The sequence below is a fragment of the Delphinapterus leucas genome, chromosome 2 (genome assembly GCF_059928025.1).
Source record: "Delphinapterus leucas isolate spDelLeu-1000000601 "Yukka" chromosome 2, BTC_Dleu_Yukka2, whole genome shotgun sequence".
Taxonomy (NCBI): Eukaryota; Metazoa; Chordata; class Mammalia; order Artiodactyla; family Monodontidae; genus Delphinapterus; species Delphinapterus leucas.
In genome coordinates, this window is record NC_143130.1 from 179,634,166 (window position 1) to 179,651,416 (window position 17,251).

The 17,251-nt window shown below is 59.3% G+C and overlaps 2 protein-coding genes across 22 annotated transcripts in view; one reads left to right on the top strand and one right to left on the bottom strand.

The window, feature by feature from the left end:
* The window catches only part of KLC1 (kinesin light chain 1), a 58,640-nt gene extending 50,755 nt beyond the window's left edge, over window positions 1-7,885 (top strand). For 4 of the 21 annotated variants that reach the window (XM_089908250.1, XM_022575973.3, XM_022575972.3 and 1 more), the window contains one exon: window positions 128-1,404. In XM_089908250.1, coding sequence (XP_089764376.1) covers window positions 128-383 — 256 coding nt within the window. In that variant the 3' untranslated portion in view covers window positions 384-1,404. Of the gene's footprint in view, window positions 1-127; window positions 4,686-7,075; window positions 7,149-7,466 lie in introns of those variants that run through there. The other 17 variants (XM_089908255.1, XM_089908254.1, XM_030761905.2 and 14 more) reach the window with 7 other exon arrangements.
* Window positions 4,274-17,206, bottom strand: XRCC3 (X-ray repair cross complementing 3). Its single transcript, XM_022576000.3, has 8 exons — window positions 14,284-17,206; window positions 13,826-14,128; window positions 12,018-12,155; window positions 11,665-11,877; window positions 8,619-8,773; window positions 6,408-6,620; window positions 6,278-6,324; window positions 4,274-6,192 (listed from the first exon to the last, which is right to left on the bottom strand). Exons 2-8 carry the CDS (start codon window positions 14,028-14,030, stop codon window positions 5,973-5,975), a joined length of 1,191 nt encoding a protein of 396 aa, XP_022431708.1. The 5' UTR covers window positions 14,031-14,128; window positions 14,284-17,206; the 3' UTR covers window positions 4,274-5,972.
* Between the last annotated feature and the right edge of the window lie 45 nt (window positions 17,207-17,251).

Sequence of the window (17,251 nt, forward strand, 5' to 3'; positions counted from 1 at the left end):
CGTTAGGGATGGTCCCAGGCCCCCATGGTGACAGAAGCTTTGGAGGGGTGGCTTTGCTGTGCTCTCTGCTCCTGGTTGACTGATGTGCTGACGGTTTGTCCTTGCATGTCCGCCGTCCTGGGTGCAGCATGAAGCGTGCCAGTTCTCTGACTGTCCTTAACGTGAGTGGCACGGCGGCCGCAGACCATTTCCAAGTAAGGAGCCCTGCCCCACTTACACCCTTTACATGTTGGCTGGACCTTCCTCACCACTGCTGCCCTTTGAGCAGAGCCTGTGGACTGCCCCACTTACACCCTTTACATGTTGGCTGGCCTTTCCCCACCGCTGCTACCCTTTCAGCAGAGCCTGTGGGCATTTTAGTGTTCCTGATTCAGGACACATAGACACCATAAATGACACTTTCATAGTCAGCATGAACTTAACCATCTGAATTATGGGAATGTTGTGAACATTCTCAGTGTACGAATTAATGATCTTTACAAATACGTTGATTGACAATTAAAAATTAAATATTCTGATAAAGTAATATCAAAACTTGGCCAGTTGTTAATTTGTATTATTTGTATGATTTTAGCTTCTAGTAGTTTATAACTAATATAATGTCTAGCTAAGCTGTTCAGTGTTTTAAAACTATTCAAAACTTCACTAAGTAGTCACTTTGACAAACAGTCTTTAGCACTTTGTCACCTGTCCAAGTCTCACACAGACCAGTCACCTTTGCGCTTAAAACTGTTGGCATCCTGTTCTCCATTACAAATGGCCCTTTTATTTTCCACGTGTGACTGTTGGGTGTGCCCAGGCCTCTGGCCCCTTCTGTGACCTGGCTGCTGTCCACCAGGACCAGGTGTCCTGGTCACCACACCTGTTGATGCGGCAGCTTTCCCAGTCACCTCAGTCCCACCGGTAACCTATTTGACGCACAGGGACAGTGACAGTGACAGTGACGGGCCGGCAGGAGTGCTGGCCTTCCCCTCACCCCCAGCACGCTGCGGGCGGCGGCTGTTCCCAGGATGCTGTCATCGGGCCTCTAGTTTAAAAGCTGCAGGGTGCTGGGAGGATGCACTCCTGACGATGACGATCGAAGAAACTACTTTTGTTCTTAAAAGGTCTGGAGCTGACACAGTCCTTCTGCTCCCCTTCCTTGTGTTTTGCACACACACATCTGAGCATCAGGACTCTCGTGTGTTGATGTGAGTTGTGCAGTTATTGTTAGTGCCGAGACCACTGGAAGCTGGCGTCATGTGAGGTACTGGTTGAGAATAATTTTTCCATTTGTTTTTTCACGCAGGAACGAAATAATTGTCTGGCAGACTCCAGAGCTCTCAGTGCCAGCCACGCCGACCTGGCCCCCACGGGTCGAGGCAGAGCTAGATTAACCCCCAAGGCTAATGAGCGCTGAGACCCTCAAAGCTTGGCCAGGCCCCTCCCCCCTGCAGGGCGGCCCTGGGGTCGCCTCCTTTCCTGGATGGTGACCTCCACCACTTGCTGGAGGTTTGCCCCGAATTCTGTTAGGCGGTCTGCAGCCCTAGTGCCCGAGAGCTGCCAAAGCCTGGCGGTGGGACCCGGCCAGGTATGGAGCTGGCTCAGCGCACTCGGGGTCGGCTGCTGCTCATGGACACCGGCCCCAGCACCGAAACCTGCTTTCAATTGTAATACTGTGTTAAGGCTGTTCATTAAGACTGGAACCTTAAACTACATCCTTTGAGACTAGGAATCCAGTGACCTGTGGCAGCGATGCTGGGATTAGGGAGCGGGGGAGATGGGGTAGCTGCAGGGAGGCCTGCACCCCCCCCTCCTGGTCTGCATCTCAGCCCCTTTGGAGCCCTTTTCCCTCCTCCAGGCCTCTGTACACTAAGCACACGGAGATGCATGTGTTCCTTTTAAAAAGGTTTTCTTTGTAGCGTTAAGTAACAGGGTGGGTTCTGACAGATGCATTTTATTTTTTAAATTTATTTTTGGCTGCATTGGGTCTTTGTTGCCGTGCACGGGCTTTTCTCTAGTTGTGGCGAGCGGGGGCTACTCTTTGTTGCGGTGTGCAGGCTTCTTATTGCAGGGGCTTCTCTTGTTGCAGAGCACGGGCCCTAGGTGTGCAGGCTTCAGTAGTTGTGGCTCACAGGCTCAGTAGTTGTGGGTCACGGGCTCTAGAGCGCAGGCTCAGTAGTTGTGGGTCACGGGCTCTAGAGCGCAGGCTCAGTAGTTGTGGCGCATGGGCTTAGTTGCTCCGCGGCATGTGGGATCTTCCCGGACCAGGGATTGAACCCGTGCCCCCTGCACTGGCAGGCGGATTCTTAACCACTGCGCCACCAGGGAAGGCCTGACAGATACATTTTCAAACCAACCCTGAGACATTATTCCTTAAGGGAATCCATGAGACTAGCTGGTAGGCTAAGAAGATGTAATTCCAGATGATGCCAACTGTACAAGGGCACATCCCTGCTGAGGAGGTTTGAAAGGATCTGGAAAGCTGTGAGCGTCCTTGTGAAATGTTGTCAGGGTTAGTTTCTAGTTTACCTTAATGTTATCATATGGGTGGTGTCACTGAGCAAAGGCGCTTCCAGCCACCTTTTCCTCAACAACTGCACTGGGCTGGGGTGCTACGTGCTCCCTGGGCTCCCTGTGGGGACTAGGGGGTGCTCACTCTGGGGTGCCCTTGGACTGCACATGTCCTTCACCCCCACTGTGGACCTCAGACTGAGGACTAGAGGCAGCAGCGTCCCGGGGTTTTGGTATAGCAAGGCTAGACTTTAACTTAAGCTTTGTTTAAAAGTTTCTATAATTCAGTAGTGGATCACCTCAGGGCACCGGTGCTTATGTTGGTGAGAGCTGCTGTGCCCCTCCAGAGGCAGACACCCTGGCCCGGTGTTGGGGGCCCTCGAGGCTGACCGGTCTCCTGCAGCCTGTCTCCTCTGGCCACGCTCCTTTCCTCAGCTCCTGACTCCACTTAGGTTTTGCAGTTTCCGATGGATCAGGAACTTTCAAAATGCTCTCTAGAGGCGTTTAAAAAAATATGATGGGTTGTAAGAAACCACTGGAAAAAAGAGCAGAGCTGTGTCCCCATGTGGGCAGTGTGGCCCTTTCAGGTTCACGTTTAGGTGCAGTGGGGGTGATGTGTCTGTGTCACATCAGAACCAGGAGGGGACCAAGCTGTCCTGGCTCCTCCTCCCACTGCATTGAAGTTTCCTCCCAGCCACAGAGCTGGTACAGGACATCTGAAACCCACTCGGTTTCCCTTAGTGACAGTTGTCTCTGGAAAAACAAAGGGCATTTAGAAAGAATAAACATGGGGCTAAGAACAGAATTTAATTTTAAGCTTCCAGTTGGTGAAAAGAGACCTTCTTTGCAGGGGCCTTAGTTGAACCTTGTCTGGCTTTGAGCCCTCTGGCCCTGGTTCCCCGAGGGTTGTGGTGGCCTTTGTAAGGCCACATGGAGACAGCATTTGGGGTAAGAGAGGCTCGAGGGCCTTCCTGAAGCTGGGTTGTAAAAGCCTTCGTGTCTCAGAGGGGATGCTACCTGGGAGTCGGCAGTGTCTGATTTTTGAACTTGTATCAAAATAGAGAGAAGCCAGGTTGTAACCTACTTGCAGTCTGGTAGTCAGGATTTTAACATTCTCGGAGAGAGCACTGGGGGTGGTCCAGCCCTCCCTCTTCCTTTCCTGGTGAGGGGACCCTAGGGGGCCAGCATCCATTTCTACACTGTGCTGTGTCTATCGAGTTAGACTCCCCTGGCCAGAGGACGGACTGGCAGTGGAGGAGCTGAGGGTCTACGTGAGTGTCTGAGGGCTGAGGTCGTGGCGAGCTGGGCCTCCTGACCCTTGCGCCCCTCCCCAGGCGGAGCAGGCACTTCCGGTGCTGCAGGGATTCAGGTAGTTATTTTCTGAAACTTAAAAAAAGTCCCTATTATTTGTTTGGTCAGGAGGCTGCTAGGAGTATCATGTAATTAGTTATTGTCTTTACAGTAAAGTATAAGTACTGCTAAGAATTCAGAGTTTAGTTTGTAGCACTCATTGTTATAACTTCATAGAATGTTCTGGGGAAGGCATGTTACATCTGTACGAGGCCAACTTTTGGTATGTTTAGACGTCGTACTGTGTAATCATGGGATATCTGGAAACGAAAGCAGCACTGGATAGCAGCAACCGAAGGTGAAGCTCAAGTGAGCTAAGCGAGCATCGTCCTGTACACGCCTCCTCCGTGTAATCGGACTGATGTATAAAGACCTGTGCGGCTTCCACTTAGTTCTCCACTGCGACAGGAGGACTCAGACGGTTTATACAGTGGTGTGGAGCTACCCCTCGGGGGTCACAGGCCTGTGACGGCCGTCCGATTGTCCCTGGGGTGTGCTCTGGGGGATGGGATTGGCTGAGAGGCCAGGGAGAGGTAGGGTGGACACTGCTTTGGGACTTGGTGTTCCTGAGACACAGAGAGAAGACCCCACTGCCAAGTTCTATGGCCCCTGGTGGGTGAGCACCCCCAGGGCGGCCTGTCTGCCTGGTGGGTGGGTGCGGCTGCCCAGAGGCCGAATGTGGGTGCGCTTGTGCTGGTCCGCACCTCTGCAGGGGGTTGGCCATGAAACATACCTTGTCTTGGAGCAGTAGTTTTCTTTTCTCACTGTTGGTGTGACTCGCCTAGGAAATCATTTGGAACTGTTTATATTTACTTACAAAAATAAAGTGTTTTATTTCCTGTTGTAAAGTCCCTGTACTTTTGCGGAAAGGCTCTCTTGTAAAACTCCAACCCTAAAAGAACCCTTTCCTGTTTAACGTTAGGCACCCAATCTTTTTAGGGTCACAGACTACTTTGAAAACATGATGAAAGTTGTAACTGGATCATCCGGTCCTAGAATGACGGGCACAAAGCGTGTGCCCCGTGACAGGGGTTTACCGCCCCGCCCCAGTGAGCCCGTGGGAACTTGGGACCAGTGTCTAGCTCCTGGAGCTGTGGGAGGGTGGCCATGGCGCTGAAAGTGGAGTGACAGGGCTGCCCCAGGCTGTGAGGACAGACGTCACGTGTATGAGTCCTGAGGACAGTGCCTGGCAAAGAGCAAGCGCTGGTGAGGGTCCAGGGGCTGCAAGTGCCTTCCCCGGCACGTCTGTCCGGCCGGGGCTGCTCTGTGCCGGGCAGCAGCGGGGAGGGGGCAGAGGCAGGGCGATGATGGGGGTGAAGGTGGCGCAGCCCTGCTGGAACTGGGCAGTCACGTCCCTTGGTGACCGTGGGGCCTTGTGCTGCCACGACCAGATGCTCAGGTTCTGGAGTTTCTGGCCCGATGCAGCAGGACCCCGGCTGATGGGAGGTCCCGAGTTCTATGCACACAGTGCAGGAGCGCCCTGCCAGAGTGGATGCGCCCCCAGGCCAGGGCTGACGGTCCCGGCCACAGTGGCCAGCCTTGGAGGAGGCACTGAGGGCACAGTGGGATGTGCTCTCCTTTTAGAATAGTTCTCGTCTGCCCAGAACGGATTTCCCGGCAGATGGGCCAAGCCGGCGCCGAGGCTGCTAGCACTCGATGGGGGGCTGGGGGGCTGGGGGGCTGGTGGCAGGGGCAGCGCACAAGGCACATCTCCCCGCCCCGATGCCTCTCCCGGACCCTGCGGCCTGGCCTGCTGTGTGTTCTCCACCCTGTGCCAGACCGGGGCCAGGGGGCGTGCTGGCGGCCAGGAGCCGACAGCCCAACCACGGGGTGAGGAGGGCCAGTGGGCGCTCGTCTGACCTCGGCCCCGCCGTGGCCCGAGGCGTGGGTGTTGGGAGCTTTGGGAAGGGGATGCGGAGCCTGCGGGGGTCAAGGTGGAGGCCCTGTCTGGCCGGGGCGCAGGGGCCTGCATCCGGGCGGGAGCTAACGTGGGCCCAGGGTGGAGGAAGCTGCTGCTTACTATAGAGACGCTGCAGCAGCCGGCGGGGGTGGGGGCAGGCTATGGATTCTGGGCGCTTCCCGCAGCCCCTGGTACCTGAGGGGACCCTAACCAGAGGGAGGGCCACACGTCAGCAGGACTCAGTCCCAGGTGTCCCCCGCACACCCTCGGCGGTGACCGTGTAGGAACAGGACGAAGGCGGCAGGTGGGGGGCGGAGACCACCCTCAGGGTGCGGCGGGGTGGGGCGGAGGCGGCCTCCTCGGGGCGCAGCCGGTCGGCCGTCAGCCTCACCAGGAGCTGGTTGGACCAGGTTATGCCCAGGGCCGGAGACGCCCGCTCTCCCCCGACACTGAGACAGAAAACAGCCCGACTGTCCTGTGCTGTGTGTGGATCTGCGGGCCCCGCCACCCCTGCCCTCGGGGCGCCCCACTCACCCCGGAGGTCCGGTTGCCACACCCCGCTCCTCTGTGGATTCCGTCACCTGGAGGGTTCAGATCGGGGTCAGCGGCGGTGAGGACCCGGCCCCCCCGGCCTCGCCCTCCCCGGGGGTGGAGGGGGGCCCACCTGGTTGATGCACAGCACGGGGCTCCGGAAGGTGCAGCTCAGCCGGCGCAGCTCGGCCCCCAGCGCCTGCAGACGCCGGGCCCTGAGGGCCGAGGCCGCCTGGTCGAACTCACAACGGAACGGGGCTGCCACGGAGTCGATGACCACCAGGCGGGCCATGCCCCGCGACAGGAGCACAGGCACCTTCTTACGCACGCACTCCAGCAGGGTGTCCTGGAAGCCGAGGGGAGGTGGCCGTCACCACCCGCGCGGGAGGCCCCTCCCCTTCAGTGGCCCCGTGCTGGGCACTGACCACCCGGACCACCACGGTCACCAGGACTGCCCAGCCCCACCCAGTGGAGGGAGGAAGCAGGTGTGCGGGGACCTGAGTCTGTCCTGCAACCAGCGTCGCCTCCCACGTGAAGACCCCCGGGCCGCGCCCAGGCTGTGTGCTAGGACGCCAACCGGCTCACTGTGGGGCCTCAGGTGCCTCCGGGCCAGCCCCACCTGCCCCCCAAGACCCTACGCACTGTGCTCGGGGCAGCCCTGTCCCTTGGGGCCGCCTGGCCCTGCCGGCCTGGACTCGGCCCTGGTGCCCAGTGGCCACACACTGGCCATCCCGTCAGGCACTCCTGAGAGCTGTTGGGTGTCTGGGATGAAATTCGACTCTGTGCTTGTTAACTCTCCAGGGTGTCTCCAGCAGAGCCCCTCTCTGTGGAAAATGACAGCAGCAGCAGCGGCCTGGAGGATGCCAGCCTTAACGTGAGTCCTGCACCCCTTCCCGCCACCTCAGGCAGCGCTGGGGCACCGGGGGGCCGGGGGCGGGGGCAGGGCTGCACCCGCCTCCTGCAGCGTCGGGACTCCGAGAGGGGCCTAGCTTGGAGACCCCGTCCCCCGGGAGGAGGCCCGGGACACCGAGGCTCTGTTTGTGCAGCAGCATCAGGCCCTGGTCCGCACCTCCCGCCTCCCCCCGGGCAGGGCCCCCCAGTTGCTGGGCAGACACCAGCGAGGGGCTGGGGGCCTCCTCCACCAGAGCTGCTCCCGGAGCAGAACTTAGGAATGTGCCCCCACCCCCGCCAGGGTCTCACCGCCTGGCCCTGACCCGCTGCTGCGTTTCTCAGTGAGGACGCGCCGGAAGGACGAGGATCGTGCTGCCTGTGTGAGTCCAGAGGGCCCTGTGACAGCCAGGGGACGGTCGCGAGGCTGGAGGGCCTGAAGCCGGAGCCTGTAGCACTGACCTCGTCTTCTCCTGTGTCCACGCCCTGAGCACCGTCACGCTAATAACCGCGCTGCCCGCCGCCAGCGCGCGCTCACCTGCAAAGCCACGGCCGCGCTGGGCCCCTAGGGGACGGCCACCTGCTGCCGGTCCACCCCGGGCCGCCCGTGCCCTGAACCAGCCCGGGCTCGCGTGCCACCGCTCATCGTGTCACTTCCCCGTGCTATGTGTGATCATGTATTTTACGGTAAAATTTTTTAAAATTAAAAGTTTATACAGCTCATCCTTTACTGGAAATTCTTTTTATAGCAGTTCTTAAATGGGGGAAGGGCCTGGGTGGGTGGCTCTGCACACTTGTGTTCGGTGCACTGGTCTGTACTCCATCTCCCATCTCCCTCCTGAAGCTTTTGCTTCGTTATTCAGCCCCAAACAATGACCTCAGCTGGCTGCTCCCCGGCTGCTTGCCTGCCCCCTGCCCCCTCCCCAGGGGCCACTGCCCTCTGTGTTCCCACCGCTGTCTGCCCACGGGGAGGGCACGTGACCCGGGGACGGCTTCCAGGTGTGGTGTCGCCCCAGCGGCCCTGCCAGGCACGCTCAGCAATCTGGGGGGGGGGGGGGCTCGACAAGGGGGCTTTCCCCTCCTTCAGAGGCAGAGGTACAACCCCACACCACGGCTGCTGCCGGGCCAGTGGCCTGGACGGCAGGTCCCGTCCTCTGGGCCGCGGTCACCTCTGTGGCTGGGTGAACAGCCGCAGGAGGCACTTGCCCTGCTGGGGCCTCCTCTAGCGGGCAGGAGGTGGCGTGTCCGGCGCCCTCCCTTGCCCGCTCTTTCCTTGGGGTTAGGCTGCTAGAAACACACTGGACGCTCAGTTCAGCCTGAGTCCAGGTAACGAGTAGTGCCAGCCTGAGCGGAGCACACGGCCCCCAGCAGGCGACTCGCCGCAGGCGGGCACCGGGGCCTGACCTCGCGGGTCGTGCACGTGGCCCGCCCGCCCGACTTCCCCTCAGACGCTCACCACGTCGGCTGCGTGCTCGATGAAGATCTGGTGGCCAAACTTGATTTTCCTGAGCACGTCCCCTGGGACGTCTGTCCGCAGGCGCTGCTGCTGAGCGATGAGCTGCTGCAGACGCCGGCTGGGGAAGGCGTCCTCTGTGCACACGTAAATGGCCCCTGGGAAGCCGCGGGGCGGTGAGCAGCTGGCCGTGGCCTGAGGCCGCCCCACCAAAGGCCAACGACCCTCTCCTTCCTGCACTGCCTCTCGTGGGTCTGCCCCTCCGACCCAGCTCGGGGGCCGGTCGGCACCCACCTCTCACCGCAGGCCCCTCGCTGCCGGAACTTCACCCTGTGGGTCTGCCTACCCTGGGCTGTCCGAGTGGGAGCGAGGGGAACTGTAGGGGCTCCCGGCTTTCGGAAACGCCCCCTCCTGCAGACACAGGGAGATGCCCCTCCCAGGCCCTGTTGGGCGGATGTTCCCTCAATTCCACTGTCAAGGCTCCTCCTATGGTTCTGGGCTACCTGGTGGTAACTGTCTTTGTTGCGCCTGGAAAAGCCAGTAAACAAAACACAGGCAATGCATCACCAGGGGCCTGGAATCCCCACCAGAAGGTACCCCCGGAGTCCTGTGCTGAAAAGAACCAGGGGCCACCGATTCTCAACAAAGGCCCCAGGACAATTCAGTGGGGAAAGAGTATTTTTAACAAATGGCGCTGGGACAGAGAGACACCCACGTGCAAAAGGATGAAATTAGACCTTTACCTCATACCATATAGGAAAACTAAATCACAATGGATCAAATATGAGAGCCCAAACCATAAAACTCTTAGAAGAAAACACGGGTAAACCTTATGACCTTGGATTAAGCAGTGGATCCTTAGACATGACATCAGAAGCACAAGCAAGAAGCAAATTGGACATCATCAAAGTGAAAAACTGTGCTTTAAAGGACACCAACAAGAGAGGGAGAAGATAACCTAATAGAGAAAATACCGCAAATTGCTTATCTGATGAGTTTAGGGTCCAGATTACACAAAGATCTCCTACAGCTCCACAGGCAAATAACCCAAGCTTTTAAACGGGCAAGAGATTGGAACAGACATTTCTCCAAAAACACACGAATGAGCAGCAACACGTGAAGAGACGGCCAACGTCACCGGCCACCGGGGGTGTGGTCGGCGCCACGGTGAGAAGCCACCCACGCTGGCGTCAGAGGGACAAGCGTCGGCTCAGACGCGGAGGGACTGGAACCCCCTGCGTCGTCGACGGGAAGGAAAACGGCGCGGCCACTGCTGAGAACAGCCTGGCAGTTCCTCAAAGGGCAGAACACGCAGCCACCATGCGACCCAGCAACCCCACTCCTAGGTGTCCACCCGAAGCCACGCACGAACAAGAGCTGTGACAACCCACGTGACTGTCAATGGATGAAAGGGTCGCTAAGTTGTGGTCCGTACACGTGAATGAACATTATTCAGCCCTACAAAGGAATGAAGCACCGACACATGCTCCAGCGTGGGTGAACCCTGAAGACATTACGCTGGGTGAAAGGGCACATTTGCACGATCCCGTTTATTTGAAATGTGCAGAACAGGCGAAGCCATAGAGACAGGAAGCAGATGGGTGGTTGCCGGGGCTGGGGGAGGGGAGAGTGCGGAGTGACTGCTCATAGGGATGGGCCTTCTTTTTGGGGTGATGAAATGTTCTGGAACTAGACAGTAGTGGTGGGTGCACAACTTTGTGAAAATGCTAAAAACCACTGAGTTAAATAAAGAGGAAAGGCCTCAGGGCTCCCCTGGTGGCGCAGTGCTTAGGAATCCGCCTGCCAATGCCGGGGACACAGGTTCGAGCCCTGGCCCGGGAAGATCCCACGTGCCACGGAGCAACTAATTGCCCGTGAGCCACAACTACTGAAGCCCGCACGCCTAGAGCCCGTGCTCAACAAGAAAGGCCACCGCAATGAGAAGCCTGCGCACCTCAACGAAGAGCAGCCCCCGCTCACCACAACTGCAGAAAGCCTGCGTGCAGCAACGAAGACCCAACGCAGCCAAAAATAAATAAATAAATAAATAATAAATAAGAAAGGCCTGTGATCTGGCGGTGCGCTGGCTGAGCCCCACCAGGACTCTCAGGGCCACGGCTAAACCTACCGTTCCTCTCGCTGTACCGGTCACGGCACCGCCCCAGGGAGGGGACCCAGAGAAGAGCCAGAAGCACTGACACCACGTCCGCGTGCCCTATTTGTGAGTGTGTAACTTTCATTTTGACCCGATTCTGTTTCAACAGACTTTCAAGCTTGGAAAAGAGATGCAGGATGGAGGGAGAAGCACCGTCTGACCGTGTCAGTGGTGAGCTCCTGACCCTTGAGGCCTCCCTAACCTTCCCTGGCACGTTCCAGCCCATTCCCAGGGGCAGGGCTGCCTGGGGAGCCCCCGATGTGGCCGAGACCCTCGTCACAACGCCGTGGCCCCCATGTTCTCCGCATCTTGGGAGAGGCCTGGACAGAAGGGTCACAGCCAAACCCAGTCGCACGGCCCTCGAAGCTCCTCGCCCCACACCCTATTGGGCGTCTCACTGGGACAGATGAGTGGGGTGCCCGCCCACAGAGGGGCTTCGAGAAGCTGGCGGCAAGGCGGCCCAGCATTTGAGGGTTGGCGGGGAGGAGCTCCACGTTTTCTGAAGCGCGGAGCCGCTTGGCCATTCTTTTCAAAATTGGGCCTTTCAGACCTGATTTGGGAAGTCACTTTCTCAGGAAAATGTGCCTCAGGCCCCACATTTAATGCGGTCACAGTGGCCGCGGGCCAGGCCTCTGCAGGGGACATGTCGCTCGGAGTCACCCCAGGCTGGCTCTGTCCCCCCTCGGCCAGGCCCCGGGGCTCTGCACTTTCCCTCCCACCGAGGGCCCCCTGGCCCCCCTCCCTCTCCTGAGGCAGGAATCGCAGAGCGGGTGTGAAGACAGAGATGGGAACCCTGGAAAACGGCCCCCAGGGGCAGCCTCTGGCCTCGAGGGCAGGTGCCCGCGAGGTGACAGGTCAGGACCCCTGCCCGCCCCCCGAAGTGGCCGCACTCACCGGCCCCCAGGCCTCCGTGTCGCCGTGGGAGCTGCACGGCCAGGCAGAGCTGCAGCGCCAGCTGGGTCTTCCCGGCGGAGCTGCGTCCGGCCAGCTCGGTGATGCCGTCCAGGGGCAGCCCGCCGCGGAGGAGCCCGTCCAGCACGGGGCAGCCCAGGCTCAGGCGCTCGTGCTGCTCAGGGAACTGCTCCTCCTGCTGGAGCAGGTGGAGCGCTGGGTGCGGGGAAACAACAGGTGAGCCCAGCCCCGCACAGCCGCCCCCGGGCCAGGAGGCCCCTCGGGCTGCAGCGCCGTGGCCTCTGGGCTCAGCCCCGCGCCCCGCTCCTCCAGCCAGACCCCAGGGCACTGGGCACCTGTGCAGACGCTGCTTCCTTGCAGGTGTGAGGAGGCCGCCTTCAGTAAGCGCTGCACGTCGGGGCCGGAGAGGCGGGTCAGTCTCTGCAGGTCTGGTCCAGAAAGATGCAGAACCTCCTTTACTGACCTCAGTTTGGCTGAAGGTATAGAATCAATTACAAGACAAGGTCAGACACAGCAGGGACAACAGGTATCCTCCAGTTCTGGGGACCTGGTGGGCAGGGGCCAGTCCACCTGCTCCCTGAAGTTGCAGGGACCCCCAGATAGAGGGCGACCATGACGGGACGGGAGGGAAGGGGCCTGGGGAGGCCCACGTCTTGGCTGCAGAAGCCGGACGCTTGGGCCTCTCCCTGGTGCCGGGAGCAGCGGCCTCCGCCTGGTCCCATGCCCGCCCGGACACATCTCCCAAGACAGGTCTGTGTGTGCACAGCCTGGGAAGGGCCCGGGCCGAGTCGGGGGAACCATGCACGAGGGAGAAGCCGCAGGAAGGGATCCAAAGGAACATCCACTGAACCAGGCCACGGGATGGCCAGTGCGGTGAACAGACAAAAGAAGAGTCAGCATGCTGGCGGCAGTACCGCGGAGGGCTGGGTTACAGGGTGAACGGCCCAAGGGAGCTGGTGTTTCATGAGGAAAATGAATAATTTTGAGCTTAGATAAGCATATTACTTTCAAACGAGTAGAAAGAAAAAAATACGCTAAATATAGATCCAACCAATCCAGAAGAAAGCATAAAAGAAAAACAACATAAAAAATAAGACAAACAGCGCAGCATAGTAAGGGAGAGTTAAACCTAAATTTATCGGGAATTACCTTAAATACGTATGCACTGAGTGCTTCAGTTAAAACACAAAGACTGAATGAAAGGGGAAAACAAAGCTACTGCTGTGCTCTCAGGATGGAGGAGCAGGGGGCACCCTGCTGCCAGCCCTGCGCTCACTCAGGGCCCCTGTCACCTGCTCACAAGCACCTGATACCGAAGCGTCTCTCACAGACACCCCGGGAGGCAGGGAGAACAGAGGGCGGGTGCGGGGCGCCAGCCGGGCTGGGAGGGGCCAGTGCAGCCTGGGGATGGACGCGCCCAGATGCCAGCAGACTCGGTGGGCTGGCCAACCCTTTGAGCACTTAGAAAAGAGCCACTGCTGCCTGACAGACCTACTGCGACGTGGGAATAATCAGAAGTACGGAGGAGATGCAGTGCATGAAAAAAGGAGGCAACCACTAACTCGGGGGGGAAAACCAGAGACGGTACAAGAAAGGAAACAGTCATAACCCTGGGTTCAGTGGCAGCCATTATGTCCCTAGTCACAACTCTGATGGCTAATGGGACCCAAACTGTGTTCCAACTGTGGGGGGGAGGTTTGGAGGAAGTAGGGGCACACGGGCACCAGCTGCCCTCACCCCCAAAACAGGAGGCCTGTGAGGACTCGTAACACAGACAAATCAAACACAGCAACACAAGCACACTCGTCAACAACCCAGATATAAATACAAAATGTTGCTAGAAGACTCCGAAGTGGTAAGTAGTTCCGTTTCACTTTTCAGACACTGTGTGTGTACTGCTTTGATGAAAATGAAATTAACTTAAAAGCAGTCCTTTCCGTTAAAAACACACACACACAATTGAAAAACCTGCGGCACATTCCAGTATCAGGGCGTTGATCAGGACCAGCTGTCTTGGGATCAGTAACCAGAGGGTCCCCGAGGCTCGGACGGGCAACCTGGTAAACCTGTTCTACATGAGGTGTGTATATCTGTGCGTTCATACTTTCACACAATCACTTTATATAAACATCAGCAAACGCACCTTTCTTAACTGCAGCAATAATTCTAGGATTCAGGTCCAACTGATCCACATCCATTTTTTTCAATGGGGTGACCACAGAGATGGACGAATTCCCAGGGACACGAATTCTGACGCGCTTGTCGTCCCCTCGAGCAGCCCGGGAGCCGAGTGCAGCAGAGTGACGGAGCCTGGGTGCGCGGTTCCCTTTGTGACAGGGCCACACCATCAGCCCGGAGCTTGGAGAGGCTTCACTGCACCAGGGACAGCACTGAGAGACGTCCAAGGCAGCGCTTCTGTCCGGGCAATTGTTCGGTAACTCAGAACCTAGGATTCAATCCACACACAGATGCATCTGAAGAGCCAACCCCCACCTCGCATTCTGAAGGTCAGCCCGCTTCATCCCCCGCAGAAAGTGGGAGAAACTGGCTTGTGTCCCAGCCCCACGCCCCCCAGGCCAGGGGCGCCCTGCCCTGACCCACCTCTCTGGGGTGACGGCGGCAGATACAGTCAGAGGCCCGTGCGCACTGGGCTCATCCGAGTGGAGCCGGCTTTGCGTTCTCCGGTGTGAGTTCCCTTAAGTGTGTCTCCACGGCGATCTGGAAAGAGCAGAAAAGGCCACGTGTGGTGGATCTCAGAGGACGCCCAGGAGGTCGGAACCGCTGTGACCACCGAGCTGCCCCAGCAGAGAAGAGCGGACACCGAGTCCGGCCCGGCCTGCAGCCTGCCCTCCCCGCTGGCAGGAGGGGCAGCCAGCGGCGTGTCCACCCAAGACGGCACAGCCGGGGATGCAGCAGGGCAGCAACACTAAGGCCGTGGCCACTCAGCAGAGGCCAGGCTCAGCGTCAAGCAGCAGCAGCAAGGCCCGGGCCTCTGGATGGTGTCAGGTCGCTCCGGAAGCTTAAAGAACCAGGCCGTGTACACCCCCTCATCTGCGGTCTGCTCAGGGAGCCCCTGGAGGCAGCTTCTGGGAGGTGGCAGCACGAGGCTCTGGGGCCCACAGCCCGGGCAGGGGGTCTCCGGGCCAGCAGGCTGCTCCCACGTTCTGCTGGCGTAGGGGCCAGGGGGCTCCCAGGCCAGCTGCTCGGGGCAGGGCTGACAGTAAACACTGCTGAGGCTGAGGGGAGACACCGAGGCCCTCAGGACTGCACATCAGAGCAGAAGGGCGGCCTGAGTGCAGGGCCCCGGTACCAGCTGCAAGGCGGCTGGGGGATGTTGAGTAGCTAGGAGTGCACCCTGAGGCCGTGTGGGAGACGCCCTGGCATCAGACATCTGGACAGAATACCAACCTGGGTTTGTAAATTCTAGAGGAAGTGCGTGTGTTCTTCCCCTGGACATATGGAAAGCCCCCCCCCCCCACCCGGCGTGGGCCCTGAAGCAGGAGCAGCGAGTGGGCTGGGGTCTGGATTCTGAATGACGGGGGGAGGGAGCCTGCGTGGGGACACAGCCGGGAGGTGCCTGTATATAAGGCTCGGATCCTGACGAGCAGCTGGACACGGGGTAGGAAAACCAGCGGGTGACCACCAACCGAAGGGCCTCAAGCTTCCGTGATGGGGGGTAGGGCCCCCAGAAGCAGAGTGCCCACTGGCGGAGCACCCGCTGGGTACCCGACACTGGCCCAGGAGCCGGACCAAGAGCAGGGCCCGGGTGAGCCAGCCACCCTCCAGGCCTGTGCTTCTCCAACCGGGGACAAGCATGTGCCCAGGCAGCACCCAGTAGCAGGCACGGGGTGGGCCTGGCCAGAGCGGGGCAGCTTCCAGGAGCATCTGAGTGCAGGTACCGTTTCAGGGGCACAGCTAACAGCGGGCGCTGCTTGCTGAGCGTGAAGGCGCATCAACTCTTAGGGCCCAGCACAAGACTCTGAGGAAACTCCAGTTATGTCCCCGAGCCTTCCCAGGTGGAATCACTTTCCTGTATCTCTGGGGCTCTGGGGCTCCGAGGGGGCCTGAGGACCCCCCGCCGCCAACACACGCTGGGACAGGAAGGCAGGGCCGCTGCGGCAGATGGGCCCACCTCCACCCTGGGGGCAACACTCAGGTTTCCGGCAGCTTTTGTTGACTCAAACTAAGGACTCAAGGGGAGAATGAGGGAAGATCTTTCAAAACTAATGCACTAAAATAAACGTGTTCAGGGCCTCTCCCGCTCAACCAGACAGCCACCCAAAGGAACCGGAGGGTTGGTCGGGGTGGGAGGACCCAATCCCCACACACTGAAACTGTTAATTCTTTCTCTGGCCAAGTTCGGAGCTAAATTCAGGCAAACTACATACAGCTCCACTGATGTTGCCCTAAAATCACCAAAGGTAATGAAAGGTCGAGGGCTGACTTTTATCAAACACTTAGTCTCTTCCAAGCACGTGACAGGTATGAACTCAAACACCACACGAGCAATATTTTAACCCCTGTTTTGCTGGTGAGAAAACAGAAGCACAGTGTGGTTAAACGACAAGCTTAAGGTCATGCAGCCAGCAAGTGGCTGGCCTGAGATCCAGGTCCAGGCTGTGTGTTCTAAGCCCCGACCCAAATTAGGCCGACCCTGAGTTTACACGGCCCACCTGTTAACAAATCCAAAGGGAATCATTTGGTCTCCATACTCTGCAGAACTCGGTCATCCAGAGGCTGACCCGCCCTGGGGTGTCCAGCCCTGTTGGGAGCAGCCCACCCTCAAGGCTGGGCATCTTTTCTGGCTCCCCCTCCCACAAAGGGCGCCAACGAGCACTCCTTCATCCTGGGCTGCTGGGAGGAAGCTTTCACCTGGGACCTTGGGTGGCCATACAGGTCCTCCCACGGCTGGGCCACCTCTGTGGTTTCTCCAGAACTGGCCAGCCTGGACTTCTGGCCCCCGTCGCTTCTCAGAATCGTCTTCTGCCCTGGGAACCTCTTCTCTCTTCAGCCCCTGAGGCTTTGAGCACTCCCCACTCCCCCAGACCTGGGTGTCCGGCAGACCCCGCCTTGGCCGTCCGATGGACCAGGGAGCCCTGCAGACGCACCCTGCCACCCACGCGCATCTGCTCTTCCCATCGGGCGCTGCATCTCCGAGGTTGTCCACCCCCCACCCTCTCCCGCCCCACCCCACGGCCCCTAGACTGCTGCCACAGCCCAAACTGGCCCTGCAGCTGTGCGGGCTGACGGCCCCAGGACAGGGGCCCTCCGGTCCCAGCCCCGCTAGCCAGCCCGCGCGGCCCCGGCGCCGGGCTCCCTCCCGCCACCGGGACTCGCTCGGACCGTCGCTCGGCTGTGCCTTCTGCCCGCCCGCCCGCGGGTGCGAACCGCGGCTTGGGGCATCGATGACGCGCGACCCCGTCCCCCCAAAGCCCCAGGAGGAGGGCCGCGCGGGCGCCGAGCTGCGCTCTCGGTGCCCAAGGCCACCCCTGCCTCCATCCCGCCCCGGACCACGGCAACCACTCTTCGCACTCACCTAGCCCGCGCTCCACAGGATTCTTCGCGCCGT

Bases quoted from the DNA above. Each gene is read 5' to 3' on its own strand.
- XRCC3 (XM_022576000.3), bottom strand. From the start codon at position 14,030: ATGGTGTGGCCCTGTCACAAAGGGAACCGCGCACCCAGGCTCCGTCAC. The intron at 12,156-13,825 runs GTGCGTTTGCTG...CTATACCTTCAG, and splicing joins TATTGCTGCAGTTAAGAAAG to CCAAACTGAGGTCAGTAAAG. The intron at 11,878-12,017 runs GTGCCCAGTGCC...CCCCGCACCCAG, and splicing joins AGGAAGCAGCGTCTGCACAG to CGCTCCACCTGCTCCAGCAG.